This window comes from Typopeltis vanoorti, chromosome 8, assembly GCF_054136105.1.
Source record: "Typopeltis vanoorti isolate ZY-2024b chromosome 8, IOZ_Tvanoo_1.0, whole genome shotgun sequence".
Classification (NCBI taxonomy): Eukaryota; Metazoa; Arthropoda; class Arachnida; order Uropygi; family Thelyphonidae; genus Typopeltis; species Typopeltis vanoorti.
The window spans coordinates 128,607,373-128,631,228 of NC_143556.1; the positions used below are offsets into that span (position 1 = coordinate 128,607,373).

At 35.1% G+C, this 23,856-nt stretch overlaps 2 protein-coding genes across 6 annotated transcripts in view; one reads left to right on the top strand and one right to left on the bottom strand.

Annotated features, from left to right (window-relative positions):
* LOC150104343 (ralBP1-associated Eps domain-containing protein 1-like) overlaps window positions 1-22,488 on the bottom strand; it is a 485,081-nt gene extending 462,593 nt beyond the window's left edge. For 2 of the 4 annotated variants that reach the window (XM_090396933.1, XM_090396930.1), the window contains exon 1: window positions 22,326-22,486. The gene's annotated coding sequence lies outside the window, so the exon portion shown is untranslated. The other 2 variants (XM_090396932.1, XM_090396931.1) reach the window with 2 other exon arrangements.
* A 111-nt stretch (window positions 22,489-22,599) lies between these two features.
* Window positions 22,600-23,856, top strand: part of Caf1-55 (chromatin assembly factor 1 p55 subunit) — a 215,614-nt gene continuing 214,357 nt past the window's right edge. For both annotated transcript variants that reach the window (XM_090396934.1, XM_090396935.1), the window contains exon 1: window positions 22,600-22,749. In XM_090396934.1, the coding sequence (XP_090253060.1) occupies window positions 22,731-22,749 (19 nt within the window). In that variant the 5' untranslated portion in view covers window positions 22,600-22,730. The remainder of the gene's footprint in view (window positions 22,750-23,856) is intronic.

Here is a 23,856-nt window from a genome sequence, read left to right on the forward strand (position 1 = left end):
TGGCATGAATTCTCTATCAGCTATAATATAATCAATCTACAGATTTCTGCCCTCTTGTATTCTACCATCTTACGCGCAGTGATTTCTTCTTTGTACTACAAGAAAAAAATCAGATAGCACAAGAAAAATATGGAGTATTTTCTTTTTCATTGGGTGAATTTACAATGTTCTCACTTTGTGTTTGGAAAAGAAAGTACAAATGATTTTTTTTTCTTACTATTTTTGCCATTAGAACATCTGATACAATTACAAGAGTGGCATTTTACCGTTTTCCTCCCACACGAGAAAAAGAAATATGACAATAATATTGTTGATTCTGTCGAACATTTATAGTGGAAATTTTTAATACAAAACTTTGTAATTTAAATATATACATATATAAGCAAAAGTATTGCTTATTATAAAAGTGGAGCATAATATCTGAACTAGCAGAAAATATATACATATCAATTTAAATCATAACCGTTAATTTTATTTTGTAATGACCAATTATACAGGGAAACCAAGAAGGTGAAAGTGAAAAGAACAGTAGAATACAATATAAAGAAAAAAAATTAGTGATATGTTTTGTTTAAAGAATTTCATTATTCTTTATAAAGCAAAGTCGCTCAAGCATGTCCTTCAGGAAATCTGGGAAGTATACTTCGAATCATGATTTTGAACAAAAATATAATATAATATAAAACGTCGGCAGCTGGTTTTGTTAAATAGTATTTCAAATAATTATTGTGAATTAATTTCTTCGAGAACAAGGAAAATGGTTTGTGGAGTAAGCAATTAGAAAAAAATTAGCAAAAAAATTAAAAACTAAATTGGTTCTGGAATGTAACGCAATATTTAAGTGAAGAAATTAGGCAAGGATCTTTATTTTGTCCAGACATTAAAAATGTATTTTACAATAAAAAGAGAAAATAAAAATAATTTCTATATTTTTAGTTTATCCAATATAACTAAAATTCAGTTACCCAGCATAGAACAAGAAAGTGCATTTCTTGTTATAGGTAACTGAGACACAGCTATGAGCCTGAGATAATCAGATTAAGTGCTCTCTTCAGTGTGAGGGATTATCACACCTTCTAATGGACATGCTGGCCGAATTGCACTTCTTATCCATGTTCTTTCAACAGGTGTACTGAATCGTATCCAGATTTATCTGGACGTCTATAGACGTCCTAGCCGGTAGGGAGGTTAAAGTTTTATTGGAATTTGTAATTTTCATTTCTATGTCATTTTCTTCTCTGTATATTAGGTGATATCCCAGGTATTTGAAAGAGTTGACTTGTTCAATAATTGTATTGTCTAAACAGATTTTACCTTTTATTGGTTCTCTTCCCTTAAAGACAAGTACCTTTGACTTCTCTTTTGAAATTTCCATATTAAATTTTTTTACTATTAGATTAGATGATGGATAGAGTATTGCAGATCAGTTTCAGAGGTTGCAAGTATAGCCTGATCATCTGCAAACAGTATTGTGTCTATATTAGTGCGGTCGTTAATTGGGATATAATCATGTACTGTGAATCTCCAATGTCTTACTATAAAATTCATATAGATTGTGAAGAGAATGGGTGATAAACTACAGCCTTGCATTACTCCCTTGTTTATAGGTTTCCAATCAGAGATTCTTCCATTAACTTTTACTGCAATCATGTTGTCTGTATATGTATCATAGATCACTTTAATTAGGTGATGAAGAACTCTATCAAATGCCTTAGAATAATCAATAAAAGCAATATGGGTTTCCACATTGTATTCTTTATGCTTTTCAATAAAATTTTTAAGGTAAAATATTCATCTGCACAAAAGTGGCTACTCCTGAATCCATTCTGCTCTTCTCCTATCTCATCTTCATAGAAATGGGACTGTCTATTTTTCAGAATTTTACTATAGATTTTATATCCAGAGTTTAGGAGACTATTTCTTCTGTAATTTTCACAGTTATTCATATTGCCCTGATTGTGTATAGGAATAACAATTGCCTTCTGCCAGTCTTTTCATGTGGTTCACCATTCCATATTTTATTTATTAGTTTGAGGAAACAAATTTTGAGGTTTAGGCCTACATATTTGATTAAACATATTGAACTCATCCTCAACTGGTGTTTTATGGTTTTTACAACTTATAGTCATTTCTAACTCATCTACTGATATAGTATCCAAGACTGTCTCATTATCAAAGTTTATTGTTTCAAAATCTTTATTCTGAGTCAGAAGGTTTTTATAATAGATTAGCCAGGTATTCTGATCAATGGGTGAAAGATGTGCATTTTCTCTTAGGTCTCTATTTAAATTATTTAATGTATTAAAAGTTTTGGACTGTGTGCATGTAATATGTTTCAAGTTCAGAGATAAAGTTGTCACAGAACTCTCTTTGTTTTTTTCCTTAGAGCTTATTCAGTGATTGCTCTTTTTCTCTTGTATTATTAGTAAAATATTAAAATATTAGTAAGTTTTCTTCAGAATTTGTAATTATTATTTGGTCATCAGAAAAAAAAAGGAGTGTTTAAGTTCACAGCAGAAGAAAGTTTAATACCTTGATGGAAATTTTTATTCCATTTTATTATTATTTCATTTAGATAAATATTAAAAAGAATTGGTGAAAGGGGACATCCCTGTTGGACTCCTTGGTTTATCTGTATAGATTAGATTATCTGTATAGTTTATCTGTACTTAAATGTTTCAAAATCGTATATACATTTGGTCTTATTTTATATAATATTTCTTAAATTAGAAACAAATTTGTTCCATGATTCTCTGTCTTTTTCTGACTTTTCTTCTAGCTATGGCTCTTCTTTTATATTCTATTTCATCTTCTAATCTTTTATTACTTAACCATTTATGATATGCTTCTTTTTTTTCATTCTGATTATTTCTTTGATTCTACGGTCCCATATGTTAAGTTTTGTTTTACTGAAATTTTTGTTCTTTCCTAAGCTTTCATTTGCTGCTGTATTTAGTATCAGTTTTATATTAAGCCATTCTATTTCTATATTTTGTTTTATTTTATTTAAATATCGGTCAATTCTTTGTTCATATAGCCATTGTATATTTGTGTCATTTAATAATCTAGTTTTTATAAACAAATGCTTAAAATTTTCTTTCTGTTCTTGTTATTTGTAGCCATTTAGGTGGTAATCTTAATTTTATTTTAATGAGGAAGTGGTTACTACTTATTTCATATCCTCAGTGAACTCGAGAACTTTGATGTCTTTTCATTTAAGATAAAGTAATGTAATATTGACTTCCATCCTCTTGCTTCCCAAGTATATTTATGTATGTCTTTAATATTTATAGAAAGAATTCATTATTTTAAGATTATTATAAACTTCAAAGTCTATCAATTTTTTACCATTCCTGTTTAGAATATGTTCTCCATATATTCCTATATTATTATTAATTTTCATGTTTCCAATTTTTGTATTCAAGTCTCCTGCTAATATTACATAATCATTTTTATCTATTTCGTTATATATATTTTGTGACTGATTATAAAATTCAACATTATTATCCTCTCTTCCTTCTTCTGGGGTATATAAACCAATTACTGTTAAATAACCTCTATCAATTTTTATTCTAGCTTCTATTATTCGTTCATTCCATAATTTATAATATTTTAACTGCTTTGAAAGGGAATTATGAATCCAAATCATAACACCTGCTTGTGCTCTTTGGTCTCTGTCAACTCCACTATATATTACATTAAAATTTTCAGTTCTCATGGTTCCTTTTAATCTTTTTTTGTTTCAGTGATCACTACTATTTGAAAATTTCTTTCATTTAATATTTGATCTAATTCTATTTCTTTATATACTCTTCCTCTTATGTTCCAGTTTGTTATATGTATTATATTTTGCCGTTTCCATTTTCATTTTACCTTTTCCATAGATTCATTTCTACTTCCTTTCTCTGTTGGCTTAAAAATAGATTAATGTTCTCCATGTCAGGTGACTAGCCTGGTAATAGATAGTCCAGTGGTACGGCTGCTACCTCAAAGCTTCTGAACTAGCCTTCTTCCAAATTAAACCCGTAGGAAGAAAACGGTAGATTTTAGAGGGAACATAGATATGGGCCTGAAATGGAAAGACCATATAGCCCTCAAGTACTCTAATTGCATAAGGGTCATAAAATAAGAAGAGTTGGCTTATAAAGCCTTATAGGACGGATTAAAGTGAGTGGATCTTCCTCTAAGTAGAGAAAGAAGAGAACAGATACAGCTAGGGGACCATGGGAGTGCCACTTCCCTCACAATCAAGATGATTGCCCCTAATGGCCCTGTTGGTTCAAGAGTCCTTATTCAATATATTCGGACCCCACTATATCTGGTGGGCTCCCTATCCGCCACCCAGGGGATGCACTTTCTATAGGTTACAGGATCCCATGAAAGAATAGTTTGTATAGTTTGATAATTATAGGACTACTAAAAATACATCATGCCTATATTTAGTAATAAACAAAGCAATACCGAGGAGGGTATGCACAGGCACCATGTAGACAATGCCTTAGGAAAAAGTCCAGTTAGGTGGTGTGCAAGTAACTTACGTGCATTAAGTAAAATTCTTATAACTCTTCTTTTTAACCTTTATATCATTGACACTGGTCAATGGATTGCATGGAGATATTCAGCTGTCTGCAGATGATGTGAGGCTAGGAAGTGTTATTTGCAATAGTGTCGATGTCATAGCCCTTCAGGAGGATTTGAATAAGCTGGACAGATAGGCAAATTAATTGGCAGTATCAGTTTGATGCAACTAAATGTAAGGTTTTGAAGTTTGGGATTCATCTATAGGAAGCTGCGTACTCTGTGGAAGGAACTGTACTAGAGGGGGGACCATAGGGTGATGACTGATAGAAACTTTAGGGGAACATTATTTAAATTAAGGGGATATTAAATCCCACATTGTTTTAAAACCGAATAAGAAACTCAAAGACTGGAATCAGAGGTGGGAGGCAGTGACCTCCCACCATAATGTAATAACAGCATACGTTTCCTAGGAAATGTGTTTTTACATTATGAAAAATACCTAAGAATAGCGATTAGAACTTTACCGACTTTGCTGCGAGTTCTCCGGTATTGTACTACATACTAGGGTCACTTGCATTAGCTCACGCTAGTGGTAGCCAATACTTTATAGTTTACTATATCCCAAAACAACTCAAAAAATCATCAGTCACTTCTGCATACATCAAACCAGACAGGAAGAAGTGCATAGGATTCCCATACCTTACGTTAAAGGCATCTCAGAACGTCTTTCTAAAATTATGAAGAAATACAATTTTGCCACTACTTACAAACCTATCAACCAAATTTACAACTTATTACCTTCTCCTAAGGACAAATTATCACCCTTGATGTTACCTGGTGTTTATGAGATTCCATGCTCATGCAAATTATCTTACTTTGGACAGACAGGTAGGTCTGTTCAGAAATGCATCTCGGAACATCAAGACCACATTCGTCTTCTTAAACCGCAGAAATCTGGCCTCTCTCAACACGGAATTGAAAATCGAAACCATAGGATCCATTGGGAAAAGGCTAAACTTTTACATAGATCTTTATTTAAACATGAACGTTTATACAAAGAAAGTTCTGAAGCCCTACTACACGGATCAAACCTAAACCGCAACGACGTTCTTACTATTCCTAATAGTATGGGAAATTATCATACATAAATTGTGTTAAATAATTAACTTTTTTTTTTTTTTTTGTACTACTTTAGCACGTTATGCACGTTTTCATGAAATTCTATTGTAATCATGTGCCCTAACTGTATGTTATTCCTAATTTTGTTTAAATACTGTACTGATGATGTCCTAAGATACTTAGGATGAAATATTTACAATTAAATAATTTTCACTGTGGTTTATACGTGTGTTTCTTCTTATTATGAAACTCTCTGATTCCAATCTTATTCGGTTTTAAAACAATGTGGGATTTAATATCCCCTTAATTTAAGTAATGTTTATATCGCCGAAATGAAGCTTATTAGCTCTTTATATTTAAGTAACTTTAGGGGGGCATATCGCAAAGGCGGTGAAGGTAACCCAGGACTGCTGCAATACTGAAGTTACTGACAAGCAGACAGAAGAGTTATGATTCAACTGTACAAAGCACTGATTAGACCACATCTGAATTACTGTTCTCAGATTTTTTTTGCCAAGATTAGAAGAGCAGATAACAAAATCAATATCAGAACTGTACAACATTAGTTATGGCGAGAGACTGAGGGCATGTGGATGTTAGAGTGATAGGTAGGAGAGGTGATATTGAGACATTTAAACTGTTGAGAGGAAGCTACAACACTGATACTGGGAAGTTCTTTCAGATGGTAGAACAAGAGGAAGGAGCAAGGACAAGGAGCCATTTTTGAAAGTTACAAAATAGAAGTGGTGAGTAAGAGGGTAAGGAGTGACTTTTTTGCATGGAGGATCGCTGAATACATTGACTGACAGAATATTGAGCAACTGTGAATAAGTTTAAGGAATAATATGAATTACTGCACTGTTTAAGATGGGCCTTATACAATGACTCATTTGACTCTATGGAGGTCCTGAAGAATAATAATTTTTTCCTCCCAATAGCTCTTGCAGGATAATTTGCTTAAGTTTGGTCTGCCCGTATTTATTTGATGTCAAACTGGTAATTAGGTGGTGATTTTCATCTTCATTGTCATGATGGGTTGTTTCTTCTGATTTCCCCACCTAAACTAGAATGTTCAAGCCTCTAAACTTCTACCCAACCTATTTCTTAAATATAACCTTCATTCACCAGCCACAATATCTATCAACAAAGCTACTTTTGGCAGTGCACTCCAATTGTCTTCACAGCAAGCAGGAGAAGGGACGTTCTCAGTAATCGAACATTCCAGCATTAAGATCTTCCATAAGTAACACCATAATCACAACTTTCCTTGTCATTCTTCAGTAAGATGAGGGAAAGTTTAATGCTACCAAAGCAGTCTTGTCTTTTTTCAAGAGCAATTTCACTTCTTACCTTTGATAATACCCACTATCCAGACAAAATCATATTTCTCTGCTTTACCTACAGCATACCTGCAAGCCTCACAACATATTAGTATTATTATTATCTGACCTCCATGGAGCCAAAGACTCATTGTGGGAGGTCTATAATCTCTAGTGCTAAAAGATCATCCAGCTATGCCTTAAACCCGTTCACAATTTCCACTCACATTTTCAGGCAATGCATTCTATTCACCAATCACTCCATGTAAAGAAACTGCTTCTCACTCCCCTGCTCACACTCTGGATCGCCACTAGTTCTATTCTTGCCTCACTCTATGAAATATCTTCTCCATGTTAATCTGGTAACAACTCCTCACAAACTTACATGTCCCAATTATATCCTCTCTTCTATTCACAAGGCTCTCAACATTGCATTGTATTATCTCAGTCTCTCGTCATATCAGATATTCCATAAGTCTGACACTAATTTAGTAACCTTCTCCAATACTTCCCCATCCCCCTGAGGGGAAAAAAAAAAGAAAAAGAAAAAACTTGCAATCTGTGCACAGTTGTCCACATGCAGCCTGATCAAAGCTTTATACAAGGGAACTATAATCTTTGCTTCTGCATGCCAATGTCTTCCTCATTATTGTCATAACCCATTGGGATGTTCTTATAATTTCAGCAATATGACTCCTAAACTTCAAGTCTCTATCCACCATCATTCAGAGGACTCTCATCTCCTCCCAAATTTCTCCAATTGTATACTCTGCATCCCAACCTTATCTACTAAATTTCAAGACCTCGCACTGTGCAACATTAAATTGACAGCTCCACTCATTTTCCCACTCACACAGTCTATTCAGATATTCCTGCAAGGCCACATCTGCTCTACTTTTAATATACATAACTTCCATATCAATATCGTATTCATAACTTCTTTAGTCTTCAAGAAAAATTTGGTTCCTTTTCTACTCAAAACAATACTTCTCACTCATGTACTCTTAACCTTACACAAATCCAAAATCAGCTCAATTTTTGAATATTATTCTCATTATCCATAACTTCTTTATTCTCTCCAAGAAAAATTTGGTTACTTTTCTGTTTAAAACAATACTTCTACTCATGTACTATTAATCTTACACAAATCCAAAATCAGCTCAATTTTTGATTATATCTCTAACAGGGATCTTTGGTTAAGTGATAACTCCCCCTCCTCCTCTTAAAGGTTTATTTCAACACCTTCTTAGCCGTTCTGTTTTTGTTCCATGATCTTTTTTTTTTGTACCATAGGAACTTTCTACCTATCTGAAGGTTCTACTTGAAGTCACCTACCTGCATATATAACTAAAGGATCATGAAATTACTTCACATGCTCACACCCAGATAAAGGATAAAAACAAGAATATAATATTTTGTTAAATATAATTTACTTTGTGTCTTTTAAACTTAGGCATTCTGTCAACCATCAACATCAATTCGAATTATCATCCAACTCTCGGAGTACAGTTCCATCAGTGCAGTACACAGCTCGACACTTTTCATTTATTAGCATTAAAATGGTAATTCCATGCACTGACAAACTTACCTTCAACATCACTCCTTGTGATGATGATGTTAAATGTAGTTGATAGTACAGTCCATGTGCATCATCAGCAAATATCTCAAGTCAATCCATGTGAAATAACATTAACAAATAAACTGAACAGTGGCAATCTAAGAACAAAATCCTTAATACAGTACTGGTTATGCTAAGTTCACAAGCCAAGCATGATATTCTGAATTTCCTATATTATTATTATTACCTGTATGTAATATTGTGCACGGAATACAAGATGAAGGTCTTCATTTCAGAGTGAATTATTTTTGTTACTTAATCAGAGCAATGTGGACCATCAGAAGAATGTTGAAAATACCATGGACAGAGAAAATGAAAAACGAAGATGTTTTAAAGAAAGCAAAAATGAAAAGAACATTAATGAAAATAATTAAAGAGTGAAAACTTAAATATTTTGGACATCTAACTAGAAAAGAAGGCATTCAGAAATTAATATTAGAAGGGAAATTGGATGGAAAAAGAGGGAGACCCAGGAGAATGTGGTTTGAAGACATTAAGGACTGGACTGGCTTGAATTACCATAAATGTTCCAGAGAAGCAAAAGAAAGAAAAAGGTTCTGTGACATGGTTGCCAACCTCCTTCTAGGGGATGACACTTGAAGAAGAAGAATCAGAGCATGTGCTTGGATCAGGGGAATCAAACAATAATTTAGGCAAGGAGAGGAAGTCTCGAGATGTAATCCAGTTTGATACCAAACTATGTTACCAAGATGAAAATTGATACTCATAGGACTGTATATTGTCTCTGAACTTCTAGCTCATGTTGATCCTTTCGAAATGTTTGATATAATGAGATAAGACAAGCTTTTATGTCATGGAGCACCTAAGATCAGGACATTTCTTTTGATAACAACTCTAGGTTTTAATTAACAATTAAAATTTTAGGGAGTGATCATATACAGGGTGTTCGGGATAAATTTGACATATTTATAATTAATTATATTTTTCCGTAAGTTACATGTATTAACACACACTTCTCTTCATTTAAAAGTTTGGACCCTTCTTCATTCATATACAAGATGTCAGAAAGGATGGATAGCTGGAACCCACCTGAATCATGGAAGAGAATAACTTGTATCGTGATGATTCGTGCCCGCCATCAAAATAAGGATATTACGACTGCTGCCCAATGCTCCCTGAATACAGTAAAAACAATCAGGCATGAACTAGAGACTTGCAATGGTGACTACGAGGATGTAGCAAGAAGAAAGATCCCTAGCAGACGATCTGATTGCGTTCGTACAGCAGAATTCCTCGCAAATCTGCAGGAACAGGTGTTGAAGAACCCTGGCATTGGAATTCGGGCTTTGTTCGTGGAGTTGCTAACTGTAGTCAAGCCCTGGATAACAAGGGTAGCCAATGGTAGGCCGTATGTATGGCAGCAGGATTCGGCCCCTTGCCACACCTCTGGGAAAAGTCAAAAATGGTTGTCTGAAAATTTCTACGACTTCACCAGTCCAAATGTTTGGCCTCCAAACTCCCCAGACCTTAACCCCATGGATTATTTTGTATGGGGCGCAGTTGAAAAAGACACCAATCGCACTTCCAGTAATACAAAAGCCCAGTTAATGGATAAAATTAAAAGTTTTTGCGGCCCTTCCCAGGGAGACTATAGCATCAGCTTGTTCGAGGTTCCGAAGCAGAATTGAAGCTGTGATCGATGCTAATGGTGGTTATTTTGAGTAAATCTTGTTGATAGTATTGTAATTAACTCTGCCTGTAATGTTTTTTTGTCAATTCATTAAATTTAATAGATACAAAGAAGATTTTCTTTTTCCTTACGAAACTGTCAAATTTATCCCGAACACCCTGTATATATTGCCTACCTTTGTTGTGCTTTTGGCAATAATGATCTGTGAAATTTGACATGGAGATTGTAGATGGTTTGTTGTTGTTGAGTCAATTGAAAAGCTTCTAGATATGACCGTGGATCTGTAGAACTGCTTTGGCAATCTGCTGAACTTTGATGGAGTAGAGCTTTTCTCTAGGGTTATTGTCAATTTTCTGTAGAGCAGCAGCGACTGCTGGACAAGAACAGATATGGCCAGGTGTTAGTTCAACTCCTGGACAGTACTTGCATGGTTCATAGCTTCTACTACTGTCTAGCTGAATTTTCATGCCTTTAAAATGTTCCATCCTTAGTCTGGTGATGATTGTGGTTATTTCTCTATTTTCATTAATTTTGCTGATTTCAACCTTCTTCTTGATAGTTTGTTTTACCAATCTTATTTTGGCAACAGAGTTAGCATCAGTTAGTGATAGTCGGTGTAATTTTTAAGGTAAGTATCTTGCTTCTTTGGCTAGTCTATTTGCTCTTTCATTGCCTTCAATATTTACACAAGCTGGTATCCATTACAGTGTACAGTTCTTATTTTTCAAATTTAAAGTCGTTAATTGTTCATGAATTTCCTGTGTGAGTTTTGTTTTTCCATAATGCCTCAAGTGCAGATTTTCAGTCGCTCTAGATGGTTATTCCTTCTGTAATGTTTATTACTGGATTTGAGAGACAGAACTTGAGAACTTGTATGGCTGTTAATTCACAAGTGAAGTCTGAAGCTATTTTGCCAGCTGTGGTTTTGATTTGTGTTTCCTCGCCTCCAGGTAGAGTTAGAAAAACCCTTGATCCTCCTTGGTTGAATGCTTCATCAGATGATCCATCAGTGTAGGCAATGACATGGATTAGATTATTTAAGTGATGTATAGTGTCAAGTCCTTTTCTTTTATTTTCTTGCTGTGAACTTTTTTGAACAAGCTAGGAGATTTAAGTTTATCATTGTATTTTTTGGTAGAAAGTAGAAAAGAATGGTTCTTTGCTTATTTCAATGGACAGGTGCTCTAAGTCGATCTGTTTTCTAATTTCATGATCGTATTGTAAAGTAGATGATCTCTCTAGTCTAGATTTTCTTGTCCAGGCATCAAAAGTCCTGAGTGAGATGTGATCGGCTCCTGATTCTGTTAGTGAATTTAACTGCGGAGAGTTTTCTTCTGTCCTATAGTATGTGAAGCCCACACTCTTGTTGAGCTTTTAAATTATTTGTGAATGAGACTGCACCTATAATAATTTTTGTTGCTCTTGATTATACTCTGTCAAGTTTTTCTTTTGAGCTAGTAGAAGCTGGAGTCCAGATTGATGAGGCATATTCTACAGTGGGTCGTATGCGTGTCTTTGGTTTTGCACCCCACTTTGTTCCAGAAAGCCTTTGATGATATTAAGCTTTTTAAGAGCTTTATTAGATATATTTGTAATATGAGTTGTAAATCTCAGTTCTTTATCTATGGTTAGACCCAAGTATTTTGGAGACTGTTTTTCATTAGTATTATATATTTTGATTTGGGGGTTATAATTGTGTCTATTTTTTCTATCAGTGGAGAAAATGCTCAGTTTTATTTTTTTCTGGGTTTATCTGTATAATTTAAGTTTCTTTGCCCATCTTTCTTAGCCTTTTATTGGATTATTTATAATAAATTTAGTTTAATCCTTTATCCAAGTGTGAGCAAACTTTGTTTACACCTGAAAGTATCTTCAGGACTGGGGTAAGGTGGTACAACACCAGGGCACTCCTTGCAAAGGTGGAGCAAGATACCAACACCCCTATCTCAGTATCTCCCATAATGCAAAACACATCTCCTTGCAGATATGTCTATTGTTATGCATTAAGGGAAGGGCCACAACCCAGACTAGTTTTGACCTTTATTGAGGTCTCTTCAGTGGGAGCCAGGCCTAAGTGGAGATACCAGGCAGAAGCATTAGCAGGTCATCTCTACCTATAGGAGTTGCCAAATGGTGTGCCACCCTTTTTTTAATAAATTACTCTGGATTTAGAGAAAGATGTTGAAAGTTTATTTTTCACTTGGTTAGAGTATAATAAAATTAGTTTAATCCTTTATCCAAGTGTGAGCAAACAAAGTTTGCACCTCAAAGTATCTTCAGGACTGGGGTAAGGTGGTACAACACCAGGGCACTCCTTGCAAAGGTGGAGCAAGATACCAACAGGTAGCTCCTATAGGTAGAGATGACCTGCTAATGCTTCTGCCTGGTATCTCCACTTGGGCCTGGCTCCCACTGAAGAGACCTCAATAAAGGTCGAAAGTAGTCTGGGTTGTGGCCCTTCCCTTAATGCATAACAATAGACATATCCGCAAGGAGATGTGTTTAGCATTATGGGAGATACTGGATTAATTAGGACTTTTTCAGACTCTTGACGATTACTGCTTGTGTGCCAGAGTGCGATATAATCTGCATATCATGCTATTTTTGTGTCATTTATTATGTGAGAATGGATATTGTTCATATAGATGAGAAATAGGAGTGGGCTTAAAATAGAACCTTGTGGGACTTCAACCTAAGTTCAATGCATGTTGGAATAAATTCCATTAACTTTTACTTTCATTTTTCTTCCTTTCGTGAAATCCAAATTAATGCATTTCCCCCTTATTCCAGTATTATATGCAATTTTAATAAACTTTTGTCTCTAAATGCAACCGAAGGCAGCTGTGAGATCCAAGACGACTGCTGTTGTCTTCTTTGGTGGTTTCTCTTGAAAACCATCTATGACTGATTGGCAAAAATAAAATAATTGATCTTCTGTATTGAGACCTGTATGCAATTTGGTAGAAGTTAATCTTGTTATTTTCTAAGAGCTAATTCATAAGTCTGGTATGTATTACTCTTTCATTTAGTTTACAGAGAGTGCTAATCAAAGCTGTTGGTCTGTAGCTTTTACAGTCACTAGTTTAGTAAGGGTATAATGACTGAATTATTTTCCAGATTTTTGGTAGTTTACCTGTATTCCAGGAAGTGTTAAGGCAATTTTTGGCTATTTCTCCCATGTTTTTAATCATATGTCCAAAGATAAGATCAATTCCGGGTGATTTGTCAGAGTCAATTTGACTAATTGTCGTTTCTAATTTCTTGTGAAATCCTGAGTAAAGACATCATGTTGGAGGCTTAATAGATTGTATACAGCACCCAGAAAGGATTAAAAACAGAATTTAATTCTTCCTATATTTCGTCTCAGTCAATGAGACATCTTCAGGGATTACAAAAAAACTAATGTAACATAAAAACAAATAACAAAACAATACTAAGCTCAACCACGTGGGAGACACTAAAGTCCTATCTAGGTGGAGTGCCCTCTAAGGGCATCTGTAGGTGGCCTGGAATGTAAAGTGGGACCTCTGGTAATAAGCATTTCCCAAATCTTAGGAAGCTTAATGCAACCATATTTGTTAAGATTTGGTTGATTCCTGAGAGCTGCTGCTGATTCTAAGAATAGTCTTTCTCTTTTGAATTTGCTGTGGTGGAGCATGGTGGTTTTTTTCCCATGAGATCCTGTGGGTTTTATCCAAGACATGGTCAGCCAGGCCTGACTGACCATAGTCGTGCTTACAGATGTATGACTTATGTTCCTCCAGACGGATAGTAGCTGATCCTACAACCGCCCTTAGAGGGCGCTCCACCTAGATAGGACTTTAGTGTCTCCCACGTGGTTGGGCTTAGTATTGTTTGTTATTTGTTTTTATGTTACATTAGTTTTTTTTTGTAATCCCTAAAGATGTCTCATTGACTGAGACGAAATATAGGAAGAATTAAATTCTGTTTTTAATCCTTTCTGAGTGTTTTATACAATCCATTAAGCCTCCAACATGATGTTCTCACAGCACTTAAGCCTCTACACACTGAGTAAAGACATCTTCAGAAGGATAGGTTCTGAAGTGTAAAAGCAGATGTTTTGCAATTTTCCTGCACTTTTTGTCTTCTTTGTTGTATAGCAGTTTGTTTACTTTAGAGTAATGTTTGACTAATATATTTGCCATCATTTGTTTGTTGCTGCTGTATTAATTCCTGAGGAGATTGTGTTCGAAGAGTGATCAGTATCCAGAAGTGTTGCATTATTTAATAATCTGATGATATTCTAGTGTTGTGAGTCTTTTCTTGGATTTAGTCCATTGCAGAATTCTTCCCACTTTTTTTTGCTTGCAGTTAGGAATTTCTTCTTTTATGTTTTGAGTTAATTCTATTAACTTCTGTATTATTTTGTTTTAACTGTTTGTTGATAATATTTCTTTCAGTGATCATAACATTGATATTATGATCTTTCCAAAATGGAACACAATTGTTTTTCCTGAGTTCTCTGGGAATGGAATTTTTTGCAGCTGTAGATGGTTATGAACGAATATGATATTGACAAGAAAAATAGTAAGATGAACCTCCAGTGATTTTTAAAAAATATATGAAAAAAGTTAAAAGCATAAAAGTAAATAATAGGATATTATTAAAGATGAAAATAAATTTGGTAATGAATGATGTGATATTACTAGTAAATACACCATAAAAGTGTAAATTTTAAAATGAAATATTAAAAGATTAAAAACTAGAAAGTAAAATCTGTAAGAGATAAAAAAGAATATAAAGATCTTCAAAGCAAAACATAAAATATACAAATATATCATGAAGTTGAAATAGATTTATGGGGTGAAATAGAGTGGTTTTGGTATAATTGCCATCAGAATAAAAGGATAAACTTTCATGAAGTATATTATGAAGACTGTGTCAATCTATTTGGGAGCATTTTGATTGGTTGAAAGTTTTGGATTATTGGATAGCTGACAAATTTAAGAAATAATGTAGGGGATTGTGCACAGTGACATAACGTGTTTTATTTCAATGGCATCTGAATGATTTTGGTGTGAGTCATTTGGAGAGATTGCTGATGGAAGGCAGAGTAATGAATGCAGATAATGAAACTGAACATGTAAGAAGCAATGTAAAAAGCAAAAGAATAAGGAACGAGAGACTGAAGTGGTGCAGTGCTTATAAATGAAGTGGGCAGTATGAGTGTAGAGAATAAGAGAACAAGTGTGCAAGACAAACAGGAATACGCAGACTCAGGATAGACAGGGGAACAAAGCATGAGAAACGCTGAGGCTCCAAGATGATGTGAATGTGTGTGTGTGTAGACAAGAAAGGAAGGGGATGATGACCCTGGAAAGTAGGAAAAACAGTTGGATTTAAATAAGATTCTAGGATGAGTAAGGAGAAAAAGAAATGGCTCAAGAAAAGTAAGAAGTCATCATCTAATAAGTGGTATCACTGAAACTTGTTATGGATCGAAAATGAAATGTTGTGTTTGTATATGAATGCTGGGAACATCAGAAAGAAGAGAAATGTTTGCATTGATTGAGTTTGTTCAACCAAAAATTGTAGGAATAAGTGAAACTTGGTTGGATGAGGATGACATCCTGAAAGGAATGACGATGGAAAGGCATGATGCATTTTGTGAAGACAGAAAGGGTAACAAAAGAGGTGGAGTGCTACTGATGATAGAAAAAAAAAAGTTACATCTATGCAAGGTAGAGCTGTAAAGTGGAAATAGCGGTAATGGTTTTGAGGCAGTATGTTGTGAGATAGAGATTCAGAGAATGAAATATTTCATCAGTTGTTGCTATAGGCCTGGTAATGTAGAGCAGCGCTTCCCAAACTGTAGGCCGCGGCCCCCTTGGGGGCCGTAAGTTTTGTTGGGGAGGGGGCTGAAATAATGAAAACAAATTTAAAATGCTTTAAGACTAAGTAGATCTTTTTTAATTTTAAAAGAAACTTATTTAATTTTTATTATTTCTTTTTTTGTTCTTTTTTATATTTTAATGGAAAAAAATCACACATTGGTGTTGGTTCACAAATTTTGCTTATTGCGAATTTTCGGCGATTAATGAATATTAGTAAATATATGCTTATTCATATAAGTTTCATTTCAAAGGCATTGATAAGAAACACAAAAAAGATTAGAAATGCAAAATCTTGAATATAAATACAATAAATATTATAATAATATATGTGTATATAATGATTTTTTTTCGATGGGGACTGTGAAATATTTTAATTTTTTGAAAGGGGCCTTGGCATTCATAAGTTTGGGAAGCACTGATGTAGAGGATAGTGACCAGAAAATGTATAAGCAAATTAGCAAAGCGAATGTGAAAAGGGTGATCATTATAGGCGATTTTAATCACAACAATATAGATTGGGATAACAAGATAGCAACTGGAATTAAAGAAAATGAGTTTCTTGAAGTACATAACAGAGGGCACATGAAGATCAAGGGTCATGGATTTCATCATTTCATCCGAGGATGTTATTATAAATGAACCTCCATAACTCATTCAGTATAGACGAAGCTATTTGGTCGAAAAGAACTTGGTTTGATTCCTGTTCATGACATCAGGAACATGTGGTCTCTTTTGACTAAATGTGAGTTGGCAGTCTCATACAGAGGTAGAGGGTTTTCATCTGGAAACTTGGGTTTTTCGCCACCCCCCCCCCAGAACAGGCAAACTGGCTCAATGAACACACTGATCTACAGTCATAAAATACATACTTAATACCTTGCTAGGAGGGCTCCACAGTCCTAAGGGATGGCAAAGGTATGGGGGAGCACCATACAAAATAAGTAAATTATAAATGAGGTGTCAAATCTCCTTCCAGTTGGTGAGAGTGGCTATGAATTGATTACCTGGGTATACATTGAAATACAAGACTGGTAATTATGAGAAGTTCAGGAAACAGCTTGTAGCTGCAGCATGAAATTAGGAGTTGGGTGGAAAGGAGATCAATGCTGATTTAAGAACTATCTAGTCAAAATATGTTTAAATATATTCAAAAGGTCAGAAGGTTAAATAAGGTAGATGTGAAATGGATGAATGAAGAGATTAGCATTCAATACAGAAAAAAAGGCATTATGGGAGGCAACATAATAGAAGTGGTAATAATCAATTCCATCAGGAATACAAAGAACAGGCAAGGAGTGCTACTTGGTAAGGATAGCAAAAGTTCACTATGAGCAGCAGTTAGATAATGAGACATAAAAAAAAAAAATCCTAGGGATTTTTTTCAATATGTAACCATCAAATATAACAAAGATTATGATAGGATGGCATTGATTGGGGAAAATGGTATAAAAACTACTGCAGGGATATAGTTGAGATATTTATAAAGGTCATAAAATTTGTAGAGTTCATAAAGGTCTTTCATACATGGAGAGCCTGTGTAGCTCAGTGGATGTGGCGTTTGCATACCACCGCACTTGGCCACACGAAGGAAGACTTGGTTTCGAGTCTAGTCGGCGACTAGAAGAAATTTTTCTAAGCCTTTTTTCGACCGGTTCCCGAGTTAGTCGATCTCTGGCACGGGCAAGCAGGTTTTTCCTCCCGGAAACTCGGGTTTTTTGTCCTGTAAACTCAAGAAAATCGACCGTAGAACCCACATTATTTCAGACATTAAATATATTGTGTTAGGGTTAGGGACCACGAGATGGCGGCACATTTGAGCCATTTCTCTTCACTGCGTACCACTTAATTAGTGATAGCCTTGGGCCATCTGTCTCTGATTGGGTACCAGTGGAGATTGAACTGCCCACTCAGTCTCCAAAAGTTAGATAGGGCTAAATGGCCTCGCCTACTCCCGTATACGGGAATAAAAAGGCGTTAGCTGATTTTTGATTACTGATAAAGGTCTTTCATCCTTGTGAAAGTAACATCATAGAGTTTGAGAGCAATGGATGAATAGGAGGAGAGACTGACTGTGAGCAAGGAAGAGGTAAACATCATAGAGTTTGAGAGCAATGGATGAATAGGAGGAGAGACTGACTGTGAGCAAGGAAGAGGTATATGGGAATTAAGTAAACTTGATATTAACAAAGCTGTGGGAATTGATGATATATCACTGCATACTTTGAAGGAATGTGACAGGGAATTGACGTCTGCCTAGACATATTTGTTTAATATGAGTCTTACATTAGGTCAAGTTCCAGAGGAATGGAATGAAGGCAATTTTTTACCACTTCATAAAGGAGATGACAGAAATCAAGCATCAAATTAGGCCAATCTATGTGTCAAGTGTTCTGGTTAATATTATTGTAAAGGCTGGTGAGAATCAGGATCCAAAATTGGGTTGACAACAATTTTTGGTACTATCTTTGATGGATAATATGGATTTGCCAAGGAGAAGATGTTTTAGTCATCTACTTATTGCAATAAAGTGAAAGCAGCATTGGATGTGGAAGATATACACAATAGTATACTTGTATTTTGCAAAGACTTGAAAACTGATGATAAGTTGATAGTCAAATTAGAGTGGATGGGGTTGGATATTACACCAGTTCATTGGATTGGGAACATCTATAGCTCTGTCAGTATAGACCAAGCCCTTTGGTCAGTATCATTAACCTGCATGTTAATGATACTGACCAAAGGGCTTGGTCTATACTGACAGAGCTATAGATGTTCCCAATCCAATGAACTGGTGTAATATCCAACCCCATCCACTCTAATTTGACCCGCATGTTAATGATACTGGGAAAAATTTGGATGAGGATATTCAGTTGTTGGCAGATGATGCAAAGTTAGGAGGCTCATAATTTGCAAACTTTTCATTATGTTATATAATCATGATTTACATATATATTCTGCTACAATATGCTCATCTCAATACAAAATTTGTTGGTATTATTTAAGCAACAATCTCCTCTCCACCTGACTAATCTATTATCAAACGCACAAACAGCTTTTGTAAAACTATAGCACATTTGTACCATGAACAAGCTAAGGATTTTTTTTTTTAATTTTTAATATTTTTTTTTTGTATTTTTCGTTAATTTTATACATTTCAGAAACCCTGCTCTAGAAACCAAACATGGAACTTTTTGAAGCCACTTCAGACCTCCAATAAGCAAGGCAGCTTGTTCAAACTGAAATGTGGCAATGGATCAAAGGACTTCATGAAGGCAAAAAATATTCTCACACATGGGTTTCCCCTATCCAGCCCATCTGCCCAAGATGACTAAAGCAAAACCCAAGTAGGAACCATACATGGGGATTATGAAATGCACTGTAATCAAATCAATGGCTATCCTATGCCTATCAACCTAATCACATATTTTAGTTTACACATTCTTTTCAATACTTAAACCACAGCTGCAGATGTAACCAAAGCACCAAACCTGGAAACAGTTTTAGTGCTCCTATAGGATTCTCTCAATTCCAAGCTCTCATTAAATAACCAAGTCAAGGAATGAATAAATTCCTTGGCATATTCCTTATATAATGTAGGCCTCCCAGTTAGATACTGCATGTCAGTCACACTACTATAAAATACACTGACAAAGTGCTCACTAAATAAATTCTATCGATCCACTGCAGTACTCACTATGCCACCACCATCCACCTGTATCACCTTTTGTAACTATTCTCCTACCTGCTACAAGCAGAATTCCATTAAATATCCTTCACTTTTGTTTATCAGTTTCTAGCCTGAATTTTATACTTCTGAAGCATGTTATTGTATCTAATTCATAACTTTTGTTTTCCAAAGTGACTGCCTAAATTTTACTGTTTGTCAATTTCCCTAATTCACTCATGCCTTATTAATATAACTCTTGATATGCAGTTGCACACTGTGTCTTAGGTGTTTTAACTAATACCCATACTGTCAACCTGCTTTCCTTGCAGACCATAAATCAATGCAAATAATTTGATTACAGTGCATTTCATAATCTCACCTTATGGTTCCACATACACTGCTAAGTGAAACATTTAATCTTTTTGGCCCTCCTAATGTAGTATCTGACTGCATCTATCGCTCAAAAAGGAATAAAGTCAGAATTAACTCTTGTACACTCCACTAGTTACCTGCATTTTGTCCACAAGCCAACTAATCTGCAAACCTTCGCAATTCTCTTTCCACGTTTCATGCTAAAAATGAGCTTACAATGCCCCACGTTTTACTAACCTGATTATCCTGCTTTTCATTTTTGTTAATCAGGGATCCATGCAGATAAACATGGATTTAATTATTATATTATTATTATTATTATTCAGGCCTCCATGGAGTCAAAAGACTCTTCGTGGGAGGCCCTTCCTAAGAACATAAAGCCTATCATACCACTCCTTAAACTCATTGACCATTCTCGCCCTCACCACTCCATCAGGCAATGCATTCCATGGCTCAACCACCCTCCACGCAAAGAAACCACTCCTCACCCTCTTGCTCACAGTTTCCTTTAGTAACTTCCAGGGATGGCCTCTTGTCATCACTCCTTCCCGCTGTTCGACCAAGCGAAAGAACTCCCCAGTGTCAACCCTGTAACCACCTGTCAACAGTTTAAAAGTCTCAATCATATCACCTCTACTTCTTCTATCCACCAAACTCTGCAGTCCACATTCCCTCAGCCGATCCTCATAACTATCCTTGTACAGTCCTGAAACCATCTTTGTATCCTTTCCACAGTTAATTTATCCCCTTCAAATCCTGGGGACCAAATCTAAGAACAATAATCCAAGTGTGGTCTGATCAGACTTATACAACGGAATGATCACCCTCTTACCTCTACAGGTCAGTGTCCTTCTCATAATTGCAGCAATCCTCTGTGTTACCTTCACCACCTTTGCAATATGTCCTCTAAATTTCAGGTTTCTATCAATCATCAATTCCAGATCTCTTGTCTCCCCTACTTCCTCCAGTATAACTCCTCCCATAGAGTATGCAGCATCCCATCGATGTTTCCCAAACCTCAAGATTTTACATTTTGCTGATTTAAACTGACACCCCCATTCATTTGCCCATCTATCTAGCTTATTCAAATCCTCTTGCAGGGCTACCACATCTGCACTATTACTAATAATCCTTCCCAGCTTCGCATCATCTGCAAACAACTGAATTGCCCCTTGCAATTCACTGGCAATGTCATTGATATAAAGGTTAAACAATATAGGTTCTAGTACTGAGCCATGTGGGATCTCACTTGTAACCCTCTGCCTCCTTGAAACTGCTCCACCATACACAACTCTCTGATACCTATCAGACAGCCAATCCTGAATCCAGTTGACCAATCTGACATCCAGACCCATGTGCTGCAACTTAAATATCAGCTTATCATGTGGCACCCTGTCAAATGCCTTTGCTAAGTCTAAGAAAATTGCAGTATATGCCTTTCCCTCATCTAATGTTCTTGTAACTTTATTATAAAAGGCTAGCATATTCTAAAACAAGATTTGATCATATACATTTAAAAGTACTGTTTTTGCATGCACACTGCTAGCGCTTTATTTATTTGTGAACTGAATTATTTTCCCACAAACCACATTTACTCTAAGATGTATTCCATGAGATAAAACCAAAAAAAAAAAGGAAAATTACTAAACTGATGTATGGAGATGAAAAATTAAATCAAATCTTTTTCACTGATGATTAATTCAAATCTTATAAACTGATGCACTGCAACATTATGGGCTTTAGTGGTCTATAGAATACACCACAGGTTTTGATAACATAAATTTGACTTTATAATGCAATTAACATGCTTTATTTTGATTTACTCACTGTATTTAAATGAATCTAGGTCTGCGTACATTTTTAAACGAATGACAAATTAAACCCATTCTCGTGGTGGTATAAAGTTATGAAACTGATATCAAACCTTCTATATGCTGTTAAACTCTGAAGTGTTTCTGTTAAATCAACAAACAATACATAATTAAATGTAACGGTCTCTGTTTGCCAAAGTATTTTAAGAAATATTTCAGAAATTGTCCTACGCTACAGCAATATAAATAATAATGCACATATATGTATATATAGACAGATATGTATACATACGTTAAATACCATCTCATAAAATAATATTCATTACACACCACTAAAATCAAAGGTTTCATTGTAGGAAACAATTATCACAACAATTTTGACAAACACCTACCTCACTTCATCATTTGACCCCTCCTTTCCACACGTTTCCCACATTCGTATCAGCCATGATTTAAACATGACGTCATGAAATTAATTCTTACAATTGCAATTATTAAAACCAGAAATAAAACATGTGGTTTTGGCAATTTTGATGTGAAATTTAAATTTTATCATTAAAACGACATGTCATATTTTTATTTTTAAACTAAAGGATTTAGTAGGTTCGGAATCTGTACAATTTCTGCGCATGTGCATTAGGCTTTGTCTCCATTTGCCGGCAGAAGTTCTTTTCATGTGTAAAGCCGCGCCAAAGTTGCAAAGTTTCATTTTGTGTTATGTAAAGGAAATGTTTATTGTGTTTTTTACATAATACTTACGGATAATCTAAACAGTTTAAATTTCAGTTTGAATAAGGATGACAGATAAAGATGCTGGTAAGTGTTATTTATCTTTCATCGTCCAAAAACAAAACAAAAAAAGCTTATCATCGAAAGTTATGGAAACTTGTCATATACTTTCAACGAAACTGTTTCATGACGTGAATATTTGTTTATTTTTGTAACGGGTATGGTCACTTGTAGACGCGTACAATAAACTAGTAGTCAATAAACTATGTTAAGAGCATATTTAGTCTCTTGGTTTTTAAAAGTTCAACTTTTGATTCTTGCTGTGTGACGCGAAAAATATTAATCAGCATCTGGAGAGAAGGTATTAACAATAGATAATGCAAATTATAATAGCAAACTTCCATATAGCCCACATAAATTCGTCATGGAAGGTCAACTCAGCGTGCATGATATGCCATTCTGAATCTTGAAGGCACTGAATTCCACTCACTTTTTTTCTCCCACCACCTCCTTGCGCAATATCCAGGGATGTTGCCTTCCCTTATTTTATATTTCAAAATTCTGTCCCAAAGTTATCTTGTAAATATCTCTCAACTGTTTAAATGTCTCAATCATATTTCATCTTCAGTTACCCATTTAACACTATCCTGAGTCCTGAAGTCATTTGTCAGCTGTGTATGTACATCACTTCAAACTTTTTTCATTGCGCATCCTCCAAATCCTGGTAACCAAGTGTGAACTGATCATGGTCTTTTTCAATGGAATAGCTACCATTTTATCTGTGCTGAAACATTCAAACGACATGCCTTTACATTATGTCCTTTGAATTTTAAATTTCTTACCACCAGTGCCCGTGTTCTCACGTCTCTTCCACTTTGTTCCATACAGTTCTACAGAATGTGCAGTCTTCCACCTGAGTATCTCAGAGAACAGAACTTTATAATGGTTAACCTTTGTTTGTTTGCCCACCTTTCCATCATATGATCCTCCTGAAGGGCAACTACATTAGCACTACCTTTTAACAGTTTGCTGGTAACAATGTGCTAGCTTATCATACACATCAGACATCTCTCAGACCAGTTCACCAATAGGACGTCTCAGGCCAGTCAACTTCACCAACCTTGCATTAAAAATCTCAGTTACAACTTAGGTTACCACACAACAGGTTGATATTTGTCATAATGCTTTTGCCAA